Source organism: Patiria miniata, unplaced genomic scaffold (genome assembly GCF_015706575.1).
Source record: "Patiria miniata isolate m_02_andy unplaced genomic scaffold, ASM1570657v1 HiC_scaffold_24, whole genome shotgun sequence".
Classification (NCBI taxonomy): domain Eukaryota; kingdom Metazoa; phylum Echinodermata; class Asteroidea; order Valvatida; family Asterinidae; genus Patiria; species Patiria miniata.
In genome coordinates this window covers 16,328,267-16,341,467 of record NW_024037063.1, presented here as the reverse complement: position 1 = coordinate 16,341,467, position 13,201 = coordinate 16,328,267, and the positions used below count along the sequence as shown (strand labels likewise).

General features: G+C 41.4%; 1 protein-coding gene across 4 annotated transcripts in view; it reads right to left on the bottom strand.

The window, feature by feature from the left end:
* Positions 1 to 13,201, bottom strand: part of LOC119732018 (transmembrane and coiled-coil domain-containing protein 4-like) — a 76,010-nt gene that overhangs the window by 10,953 nt on the left and 51,856 nt on the right. For all 4 annotated transcript variants that reach the window (XM_038205380.1, XM_038205382.1, XM_038205383.1 and 1 more), the window contains one exon: positions 10,641 to 10,758. In XM_038205380.1, the coding sequence (XP_038061308.1) occupies positions 10,641 to 10,758 (118 nt within the window). The remainder of the gene's footprint in view (positions 1 to 10,640; positions 10,759 to 13,201) is intronic.

The following is a 13,201-nucleotide window of genomic DNA, read 5'->3' as shown; positions in this document are numbered from 1 at the left end:
ATATTGCGTCGTAACACTATGATCTAACGGTCCGTTGTATTGTTTCAGGCTCAGCCATTATGTATCCTCCATTATGGTCCTCCTTTGGAACTAAGTTTTGATTTCCGGCTCAGCTTGCTCCCGCTCATCACGCGTCCTGCCCACACCTTCTACGGGCTATTTACTAACAGAAATTACGTTTTTTTAGTTGTCCACTTTTAAGGGGCCGATCATAGCTATCGTAAATTTGAGTTTCTTAAAAATGGGCGTTTTGACATCTAAAAACTAAGTTTTTGCTAGCAGGAAATGGGAAAACGGGGTTGTCCACTTTTAGACCATCATAATTTGTGCTAGTAAGAATTTGAGGTTACTAGTTGTCCACTTTTGAGGCGCTGAGAAACTCGTCAAGTAAAATCCAAATTTCTACTAGCACAAAATTGAGTTTTTTAAAAACAGGTGTTACAATTTCAAAAAACCTACAATTCTATACTAGCAGAAAATGGGAAAGTACGGTTCTCCACTTTTGACGCTTTTAATACAGAGTACGCATCATGGATACGCAACTGGTAAATGCACAACAGGACATATGGATTTCCCGCCTAAGATGACATCAAATGACCCATGATGACATCCTGACATAACTCTTCGGGACACAGCTTGCTATAAGGACTATGCCTATGCTAACTTTGAATGGTGAATAACAAGGATGAATGCCAAAAGTGGCACTGCGAAAAGATGTGTACAAAGTCTATGGGATTTGGGATAGAACAAAAAGAAGAAAAAAACTCGAACAAAAACAAAGGCTTTTCCGCAATTTTGTGGAAAAGCCCCCAAAAGGGGTAAAATAATAACACAAACAGAAGTTGTTCCCAATAGTCCGGTGGCTTAGACCTCATTTAGGGCAAGATCATGATATGCTGGATTAAAGCACCACATTTGGAACACTTGTAGACACAGTATAGGTCCCTATACAGTACGGGTGCCCGGTTTTGGCGGCCTAGGTCAAGATCAGGCCCAGGTCAAATTTCACAAAGTGTACTATACTGTATATAGTTGTAATAAATGTCCACAAAAGTCTGAAATTTGAAGTTCTGAATAGCATAAAATGATGTCAGACAATTTATAAGACTTACCATATCAGAAAAAAATCCATCAAAAACTTTGCCCAACAAAATAGTGGAGCTTTATTCCATTTTCAAAAATGCTGAGTCATCACTTTTTATAAAGTTTCCTTTATGTTATGTTATAGTATACAAATATTGAATGCTTCGAGTGGTGTAGTAAAACTAGCCTCCCGAGGTGATCCATGGACATTCTATTTTCCCGAGGCGAAGCCGAGGGAAAATAGAATGGTCCATGGATCTTATATGCAATGGTCCATGGATCACGTGCAAACAGGTGTTTCTACCCTAGGTGCAACTTTGGTTGCTACAGGTATAGTACTTTTGGCCGTGCACAGAAAGATAGCAAAATTAGAAAGTAACATGTGACTCGCTCTCGGCCAATCAAGACACAGAATCTGTGGGTGAGGTGTTATTAAAAAAATCTGTTCTTTTTTTATTATTTTGTTGGACTGTGAACAATTACATTTGCAAGCATAAATAGTGCTCTTCCTTTCATTTATGTAGAAGTTATGGTTTATTAATTGTCTTACTTAAGCGTCTGTTTGCTTCAAATGGTTTAAAATTGCCATTATGTCTGCATATATAATGAATGTGTACCATGAGTTTCCAGTATTCTAATGTTGGTCCAGTGTATCAATAGCTTGTTGTTTGGTATCATTGTGGAAGGTGTACTTATATGCATGTATTTGGATGTCGAGAAAGGTCAGTACAGCATACTATAAGCTCTTGAACTGCCATGTTCTATTCATAAGATTGTATTTTCTGATTTACATTATAGTCATTAATAATTTTGTGGCTTTAAAACTCCAGAGAATGTACTGCACGATTACAATCATTCCTCCTGAAAAAATCTTGTATCATCATAACCAGCAACCTACGGATTAGTTGGCTATTCTTCAGTCAAAACAGTCATTGAGTTCATATACTTGTGGACAAAATTTTTAAACTAGCTTTATTTTATCATTTTCATCGTTGAGAAACTATGTTTGGTATGATTAAGCATGCACAATTTATATGCATTTAAGTTAAGCAACTTTAAATGTTCAAGTTTATGGTCCCAAGTACACTTGAACTTGTATGGAATGAAATCTACATTTGAAGTGTTATTCTTGTAAACATTTTCTTTTGTGAATCAAGTCCTACACAAGGTGTAGGACTTGATTTCAGCATAGGCACAAGCAATTAATTAACACATAATGGTGCTATTGTGCAAATAAAAACAACTTGGGCATGTCATTACAGGTATTTGCTTCATCCGTATACATGTACACTGCATATACATGCAGGCCTTTGTGTTCAATAAAGTAATACCGTACCAATGTAAAGCATAAACCGAAAGAATAAAAAAGGAAATTGGAACGACTAATAGATTTTCAGAAAAAAAATGGAATACTAGAACCATACACTTTCATGCCCTGTGAGTTAAAATGTGATATACAAAACATACATATGCAGACATAATCAGCTTTAAATCATCATTGAAAACAAACTAATGTTGTATTAAGATAATTAATAACCCACATACATAAGTACTAAATAAATCAGGGGAAGAGTGTTATTTATACTTGTTAGTATCCAAGTAGCTAGTATTGTGGAAAAACAAAGGTTTTCTTTCTATAACATTAACATATTAAACAGAAAGCAAACTTTCTAAAAAGTGCTGATTCAGCATTTTTGGTAATGGAATAAACTCCACTATTTTGTATGTAGGGTAAAGGTTTTTTGATGGTACTTTTTCTGATATCTTAGGTTTTATAATTGCCAGATATCCTTTTAGGCCATTCAAAATTAATTTTTCCGTTTTCATCACCACCCGCCCCGATGTTCACAACCGCCCCAATTTTTGTTTCATTTTATATTTTTTCCTGAAAGCGTGTTTTTTGTCTTTATCAAATCGTATTTTTCAGACAAAATTCTTACCGAAACCTAGTGCGACCCTGGTTTTCCAACATGATAAAGCAGGTTTTCTTCGCTTGGCACAGCATGCATGCATTACGCATTACTGGTTCCCAATGCTAGATAACATCAAGAACAATAATGAAAGGGGCGGGAGCCATGTGCATGCCCGAGCTGAAACATTCCCAAACAGACTTCCGTAACGTAAAACATTTCCAATGCAAACAGCATTGAAAACGATCAAAACTAATAAAAATTCTTTGTATGTCAAGGGTAGAGGGCGTGCTTCGAACTGCAATGATGCGACTTGCGTTTTCTCTGAAATGTTTTTGCTTTTATTGTTGGATTCTCACGTTTTTACTGCACATACGGACACACAGATGTCATTGAAGAATAGTTTTGTGGTCACATATATTCCTCGTTGGACTCGAAAAACACGGTACGATACCTTGTATTCTTGCATTTTCGCCACAAAGCCAGTGCCATGAGCCGACTATTGACGCCATCTTGAATTTGTGACTACCTAACACCATCGCTATATCAATCAATGTCAATTGATGCTGAAGTTTGATTTTCACGTTTCTACCGCACACACTTGGATACACAGGTTGTACATTTCAATGCAGCTTAGTTTTTGTGGCCTTATATTCCTTGTTGGGACTCTAAAAACACGGTTGTATAGGGACACTTGTAATTCGCATTTCGTATTTCGTCCCTAAAGCCAGTGCCGATGGATATCGATGCCATTTTGAATTTGCGGCTACCAAGCACCATCGCTGTTCAATCTATCAATGTCTGGTGTTGCTGGACTTGAACTTGAAGGACCTGCAAGCCTCCGATAGTCACCTTACAGCTATGAGGTTCATGATCAGATGTGGATAGTACTTATGCTGCAACACATACATGTACACGCATTCTCAAATGGACATAATGGATAAACTACCATGCCACATGTTCCGGACTTTACTTCATCTAGCAATGGCTTTATTGCTTTACATCTAGCTGGCGATGTGGAACTCAATCTTGGTCCTAGATTACCCAAATTCCCGTGTGGTGAATACAAGAAAGCTTGTACTGATTACAGAGGTGCTATTAAAGCCAGTATCTTATGTGAATTGTGCGACACGTGGTTTCACACAGACTGTGCTCACATATTAGAGTTAGTACTTGACAGTCTTGTAAGATCAGACCTCCCCTGGGAATGTTGCAAGTGTGGTCTACCCAATTTGTCAACAAGTCTCTTCGACAGTATTATCATTGGGAGCGAAACAGACTCAATAAACTCCAGCAGACGCAGCTCAACTGATAGTGATTGCTCCGATTGTTCCTCCCATTTGGGGTCACCCACTGCACAATCATCTCCTTCTCACTCACCTGCCAAGAAGAACATTGCTTCCAACCTGAGATCTTTGGTCATCAACTTTCAAAGCATCTTCAGAAAGCGTGAAGAATTCTGGAGCCTAGTGGAAGCCACCAAACCTGACATCATCCTTGGCTGTGAGACATGGCTAAAACCACATATTACCCAGAGCGAAGTTTTCCCACCTGGTTTTAACATACAGAAAGGACAGGAGCGATGGATACAGTGGAGTATTAATTGGAATTCATGCTAGTCTTAGCAGCCATCAGATTTCTCTCGATACTCCTTCCGAATTTGTTGCCGCCAAAATTCTAAATGGAAAAAGCAACATCATTCTTGCTGCAACCTACCACCCTCCAAACAGCGATCATTCCTACATAGACACTACTCACCAGGTCATCGTAGACTTGTGCCTTGCCCATCCTGTTGTGCCTATTTGGATTGGTGGTGACCTAAACCTGCCGGACATTAACTGGGAAACTGATCAAGTGACTGGTCACCAGTATCGTCAACTTATCAGTGAGTCGTTCCTTCACACTGTTGCTAAAGTGGGCTTGGATAAGTTGTCGACTTCCCTACAAGGAGAGCCAACACACTCGATCTCATATTAACAAACCGCCCATCATTAGTTACCAGATGTGAGAGCTTACCAGGCCTAAGCGACCATGACATCGTTCTCCTTGACACAAATGTACAGGCACAGAGGCAAAAACCATCTCGTCATAAGCAGTGGCGTAGCCAGGAATTTTTCAGTGGGGGGGGGGGGGGGGGGGGGCACTGGGGGAGGGCTGGAACATTTCATGGGGGGGCGTCATGTAGATCAATGATAATTGTTTTAGAAACTCAAAATCTCAGTGGGGGGGGTGGGGGGGGGGGGGGGGGGGGGGGGGGCGACTGGGGGGCGACAAGGTTTCTTCAGCACGCCTGCTGAAGAAAACAGCTGCAGAAATTGCACCAGCCATTTCACTCCTGTTCCAAGCTTCCATAGATCAGGGAGTAGTTCCATTCAGCATGGAAGAAGGCTCTTGTTGTACCCTTGTTCAAGAAAGGCAGCCGGTCACTGCATGGCCTCTAACTACCGTCCAATATCGTTGACAGCAATCCTATGTAAGTTATGCGAGCATATACTTCATTGTGCTGTCATTCGCCATCTCACTCAGCATAACATCTTATCCGACGCACAGCATGGCTTCAGGAAGAAACGATCTTGTGACACCCAACTGATTCTGACCATTCACAACCTAGCTAAAGGGCTTGATGAGAAAGGGCAGACTGACCTTATCCTACTGGATTTCTCCAAAGCCTTCAATAAGGTCCCCCACCGTCGACTCCTTCAGAAGGTTGATTACTACGGCGTCCGAGGTCACTCTCTGCAGTGGATCAAACATTTTCTCCACAATCGAACACAACAGGTTATTGTTGATGGTAGAGCTAGCAAAGAGGCACCAGTTACATCAGGTGTGCCCCAAGAGAGTGCATTGGGTCCGCTTCTCTTCTTGATATACATCAACGACCTACCTTCCTGCGTCAAAAACTCAACAACCCGTCTTTTTGCAGATGATTGTGCGCTCTACAGACGTATCTCATCGAGTCTCGACAATATCTTATTGCAAGAAGACCTGGATGCACTGCTGAAGTGGGAACGTACATGGCTGATAAAGTTCAATCCATCCAAATGTCAGGTAGTACGTATTACCAACAAGCGGAAACCAGTCCCAACATCGTAAAACATCCGTGGACACATTCTGGAGGAGGTTGACTCTGCTAAATACTTGGGTGTGCATCTAGACTCAAAATTCAACTTCAACACTCATGTTGATACAGTAACAAAGAAGGCAAAAGCCATCAGAGAGGCTAGCTACACGACATATGTTCGCCCCATCACCGAGTACGCCGATCCAGCCTGGGATCCCCACACTGAGAAAAATATCAAAAAATTGGAGCAAGTTCAGCACAGCAGTGCTCGCTACGTCACCGGCAACTACAACCGCACCTGCAGCGTAACATCAATGCTTAAAGACTTGCACTGGAGTCCACTCAAGGCCAGACGTCTCCAGAGCCATCTGGGGATGCTTTACAGGATCCGCTTTAACTTGGTAGACATGCACTGGAATACCTTCCTCATAAACCACGTCTAGTACTAGAGGTCCCAGTTCGCGGTTCTTCGTGCCCCATTGCAGAACACTGGTCTATTCCTCATCATTCTTCCCACAAACTTGCAGAGACTGGAACACCCTGACGTTGGACCTAGCCAGTCTACCCTCCCTTGATGCGTTCAAATCAGCATTGAGGGATGGTACTCACTGGCTTCAAGTTGTCCTGTTTTTAACCTGCACTTCAGCACTATACATGTACATATAGTTTTTTATTAGCACAACAAGTCAAGCGCATTCATTGTTCTTGGAGCACGCCCCCCACCCGCAGTGTGTTCTTCTTCTCATCGTAGAAGTCTGCACTTTACGGAAGGAATGAATTCACAAAACTGAGCATCCATTCCAATGCTTTATTTTCCCGAGGTCTCAATGCTTGTGTTTGCAGCGATCCAGTGAAGCAGGATTTTTGTGTGACCATTGCCAATGCTGAGGGTGGTGGCGCGGCTGGTACACACAGCAGTCCACACACACTAATATCGTGCAATATGAACTGTGTTGGTCATTTCCCCTTCTCAAGAAGTGATATCAAGGACTTAACTTTCCTTCCATTTTATTGAGTTTCATAAATGTGAGGTCAATTACTCTTTCTGGACACAAACCAGGCCATAAAACAGCTAGGCCATAAAACTTGTATTTTGTAGTTTTCATGTTTTTTTGGTGCTCTTCTAGGTTACCAAATTTTATCGGACTTCCTCCCCCTCAAGTCACTTTGGAAATCTTTACAAAGTATAAATATCAGTCCCCTCCTGACCGATTTTTTTCAATCTGAGTAATGAAAACCTAACAATTAATTTTAAATGGCCTTATGCTATTCAGAACTTAAAATTTAAGATTTTTTAGAAAATTTACACCAACTATATATGCTATAATACACCATGTGAACTTTGATCTTGCCTGACCTTGACCTAGGCCGCCAAAACCGGGCACCCCCTCTAGAACATCTTCTAGGGACCTATGCAGCAAGAGTTCCAAATTTGGTGCTTTAATCTGGCATCACGTTTTTTCCTTCAGCCACTGGACTGCAATTGAAAATGGGAAGAGCTTACAAAAGTTCAAGAAATTGGAGTTAACATCTCGCAAACTGCAGGTAACCAGTTTGCTGTTTTTATACACAGGCATGGCTGATGAGTTAACATCAAGCATCATGCCTCGGCTCTTGGTGACGTTAAACCACGTTAATCCCTTGTGTCTTTTGTTCACACACACACACAAACTTTGTAAAGTATGTGGAGGCGGACCGTGTGTTGATCTTGAATTGGCTGTTGTGCAAGGCCTATAGAGTACTGAAGTGTGACGTCATTTAAAACCAGAAAGTGTAGTGCAAACAAAAGGAGTACACGCACAGGTTGGTTCACGAGCTAAATCACGCACTACCGGAAGGTCAAAGTTAAGTCAAAGTTAGGTGAATTTATAATAAAGACAGAAGCCTCAAAATCAAAACAAGCCAAATTTCTTCCAAACGATTTATGGGATTATGATAAAATCTGGTATGAGCTTGAAAAATCTGACGTCATCATGAAATCGTCATGACGTCATCAGGAATCAAATTACAAGCAATTTATGGACCAAATTTGTGAAAATAGTTTCAGCTATATTTTAGAATTAAATAGAGTATCGTGTTCATTTTTGCGTGAGGTTGTAAATGATGCCTCGGGCAACAATTCTTATCCCCGGGCACAAAACCGCTTGACCTTCACTTCCAGTGTTACCGGAAGTGCAATAAAAATTGAATATAACTCGAAAGCAGAAGCTCTTTACTATAAGCAAATAAATTATGGAAGTGTTTAGAACGGAATACAGGACCCAAAATACAGCATAATGACATCATCATTTGAAAGGGCGCCCTCTAGCGGTACATCGAATAGGGTTTCCTTTTTTTAATTTAAAAATATCAGTCTAAATGTAACCAAATCGCCCCTTGTTATTTTTTTTATCACCTACATATAACTTTGCAAGGTTTGAAAATTAGGACATCATCAGACCTTTTTTGGACTGATCATCATCAAGCCAGAAATAATTTGTACATGTACATAAAATGTATACTGGAATTTGATACATTTTTGTTTTAAACAAAATCATTCGTTGTACTGCACCCGATTTCATCAAACTCTTCGTAACTTACGATGCATCGCAGCGATGCGACGCGACGCATCTCTACACAGCTGCGACGCGTCCTGCGATCCATTTCACGAAATACGTTGTAAGTGCGACGCGTTGTAGGTGTATTTATAGCACAACTCGATGACTGTTTTATGTATTTAGTCAGCGTACAGTAAATAGTCGTCTGATATTCAACAAACAGTCGTCGGAACTCAGCTCGAAGTTTGTTAAAACGTAAAACAAAATGGCGGCCGTGCGATGCAATTTTGAAGGAAAACAAGCTCTCATTGGACTGTATAGCTACTTTGAAATTTCAACTCTAATAATATTCCGGTCTAATTCATAATTATTCAATGAATTTCTTATTTACAACTTTACACACATTGCCTTGGTATTGTAACATTTGAGCAATTGACACAATTTGTTTTGACTTGGCGCGCCATAGAAAGCGATAGACGCGCAATTAGTTTGTCGCCGCCAGCGGGCTAGTCAGTTGGTGAACGCTACTCGTACTGGAAGGACCAACCAAGCCTACCGGAGCGTCAATTCAAGGAGGCGAAAGGGCGTACTGCAGTAAGTATATGTGCCTACCTACCTTTAGCGTGGGGCATATAGCGGAGCCATAGGCGCGACTGTCGGCCGGACGCCTCGAGGGACGACGTACGCTAGCGAGCGTACATCTACTGAGGCGTCGGTCCGAGCACTGAGGCGCAGGGCTGCTGTAGGAAGCGGTGGAGGCGTTAGGACTCATCGAGGAGTTACACGCTCCATATAAACCAGGCTCACGAGGAGCCTACCCCTTTGAGGCCCGAGGAGACGAGAGGCGTTGCCGAGGGAACAACTGTGCGCGACATTTAGAAGTGCATAAATGCGGCACTTGCGTGGTGGATAAGTGCAAACTAGTGGCGGGAGGCGCTATACACTCACTAGAGGCGCTATAACACCCACTAGAGGCGCCATAACACTCCATTGAGGCGCTTTTTAGGGCGTATTCAAGTAAATCACTCTAATCATAATAATTGATCTAATTAAATAAATCAGTGAAACCTTCTTCCTTTTGTCATTGCGTCACAGTCATTTTTACATGTTTGTCAGTCTGTATTGTCTGTCTGGAAGTCAGCGATCAGTGAGTAGACTGGGTATACGTGGTGGTATATTTCCAACCGAACGGACCTGCACCTCGGCGCTGTTAGGGTTACTCGCCTTACCCGCGAGTGTTCGCCGAGGACAACCGACCTGGTAATAGTAAAATCCGCCACAGTATTATAATCTTGTTAATGTAATGTTTATGACATAAAACTGGCTTAGAAATGACTCTTCTTATTTTGCGACGACCACTAGACACGTCTTAACTTGCGACGTGTTTTAAGCCGTTGTCAAGGAACTTATTACGCGTTCAACACATCGCAACTTTCGTGAAATGGATGATACGACGCGTCGCGAGTTGCGACGTGTTCCACGTCGTAACTCGAGTTGCGACGTGTCGCAGCGCTTCGTGAAATCGGGTGCTGGAAAGGTTAAATTTTCGTGATCCTTTGTTCTGACATAAAATTATTCATAACTTAACTGGGCTGTGTCTTATGCCGGATTCCGCCCCCCCCCCCCCCAAAGATCTCAGCCATCGAGTGACAAAAAATTATGAAACTCGGTACATGCATAGAACAACTATTCATGAACATAACCAAAAATTTGCATGGCTATAGGTCAAAGGGTTTTGGAATTATGGCTAATTAATTATTCATATGAACGAATGTTAATTCTGCTCTGTGTACACTACGTATATGGGGAAATTAAGTTTTCAGCGCGTAGCGCCAGAATAATTTTCGCTGCGCAGCAACCCATGGTACGAATTTTATGTTTTTTTGTATCAAAAGATGCGCAAGGCACGAGGCTATAAAAAGTCACAACAGCTGGGGTCGTGAAAATATTTTTTTAACGCTATCGCGGATAAAGTCTGCCCCCCCCCCCCCCCCCCCGGCCCCTTTAGGGTTAATACACTTCTCCACACAGTCATTTGTTTTCACCCACCGGCAGAAGCCATTGATGATCTTTCCAGCCACAACCCTCACAAATGGTTTCCAGTATTTTACTGTTGAAGGCACTGGTGCTCCAAGTAGGACTGCATCTTGCACAATCCCCTCACAACCTGCAGTCAAAACAACAACAGTATATTGCTGAATTCTGAACAGAATTTGACTGCTGTGATATACCACATGGCAATATTGACACCTATGGGCAGATGGGATGCAGCATACCCATGGCACCGGGTGGAGGCTGAGGGTTCTATGTGTTCTCACCTTTGTGATGCAAAAAGAGTACCAAAGTGAATACATCATGTGCACAAAATGTGTGTAAAAGACATGAGCGCGTGATTCAGCCTATGAACCAACATGCGCACGTACTCCATTCGTTTGCACTACACCTTCTTGTTCTAATGTCACACTTCGGTACTCTATAGCAAAGTTCACAGGATTTGAATGTAAGTTGCAAGGGAAAAATCTATTGGATTTACTACATTGTGAAAAAAAGATACAAATTTTGACATACTCTTCAAGGAGTTTATGGGTAACCTATGATTTCTGTGAGATCCTTCAATGTTTATGCATTAGAACTGTGTTTTAAATTGTGTAGACCTTCAGACTCTGTAACTTTTTAATTTGAGTGAGTTGCCATGCACTCAAAGAAGTGAAAGCAATAACAACCCTCTTACCAGCAAAAAATGTTCCCTCGCTATCATCTGATGTACCCTTCAAATCACTCCATTTTGAGATTTTGCTAATCAGCTACTGCATTCTCAATTGCAAATGTAATTCAAATCTTATTTTCAAAACTGTCCTATAATGTACAAGGTATACACATAGTAGATCAAGCTGTCGTATATTAATTGCACAACACATGACAGGGTTATACATTTTCAGATTTCGACTACAACACTGCCTCACACAACAACTAACCTTTACAGACCTCTGTGAAGGTACTGGATGACTTTCCAAGGAGTCAGGATAGGTCTATCATGACTCATGTCCGGTTATGCTTCCAAATAAGCAGATCCTTACAAAAGCCGCACTGGAACTTTAAGAAGTCAGACTGGACAAAATTCTCTGAACAGAATAGTGTTGAGAACAGCATCGTCTGCATCCCCACCAAGGAGATTTCAATGACAAAAGCTTACTCCAGATTTACTAAAGCTATCTTAATAGCAGCCAAAGCCAATATCCCACAAGGTTTCAGGCCTAGCTACATCCCATATGTATGGACAAGGAATGCCAACAACTTCTTGAAGAATACAATAGCTCAGGCGATCTGGACTTGCAAACCACCTCATTGATTCTCTTGACAAACATCACCAGCAACATTAACTTCAAACACTCAACACACAGCTGGAAAAGCTAGAACCTCATGTGACAACTCGGCCCCAACCAACTAACACCGAGCACGGCCAGACTACTGACCAAGCCTAATGCAGTTGCTAGCCATCTTTACAAGGTGATGGGCAAATTAGCTCTGATTGACAAAAGTCAAACAATAGATGACATAAGAATGGCATTTCCTCAGGAGGTCACCACTTGAAGAGCAAACTGCAACAACAACTCCAATTACAGCCGAAGAGGTGAACAAAACCTAGATAGACCTAAAATGCAGTAAAGCTCCTGCATACCATAACTTCTACCTCGAATTCCTCTCACGGGTAGTTTCGGAAAAAAACCTCCCTAAAATCTGGAGAACAGCAAAAACTATCACCTCCCCAAACCTGGAAATGACCCCAAACTGGCCTTTACTGAACAATCTCTCTTCTCTCAATGTGCTATTGAGATCATTATAAATTGCATCAAACCACTCACGGATGAAGTGTTGTTATAAAAATAAAAAAAATTCAAATAAAATAAAATCCTATTTTTTAATCCTAATGACCTTGGCCTTTGTCTTATGGGGTCCAAACTTATTCATTTTCTATAAGTTATACTAGCAAGCTACCTACATAGTATCAAGGTTCAAGACATACATGGACATACAATCCAGATATCGCTGTGGAACCAAATGCACACACACACACACACACCCACGCATCAATACTGGAATTTGTATCCTTGTGGAGACATTCCTTTGTTCTCATGTACTAAAGTTTTCGAGTTTGAAAGTGTAGTTTAAAAATGCTCTTATTTTAACGAGAATTAATTTCCTTGGCTGAAATTGGAACTTAACATCCCTTTCTAAAACTCTTCCATTTGCGACAGATCAACATAACTTGGAAATTCCTAGTTTTTGAGTAAAATCCATAAATCTATTTCGTGAAAACCTTGTGGAGACGTATTCATCTATAGAAATTGCCCTGTGGAGAGGTATACAATCTTTTGTTCCCTATTGTACACACGTCTCCAGAGGGTACGGTGTATCAGATCACACCCACGCAAACGTGTGTTCACCGTCGATCGTGGACGTCCTATTGTCCCTCTTTTGTTTGTACTCTTACCTTTTTTTAGCAAGACTCCCATAGGTTTTGTACAAGACCCCAATCGCGGACGTATGCTGGGAATCGTGGACACTATTGTTCTCTTTTGTTCTCTGGTATTTTTCGTCCACAGTTTGAA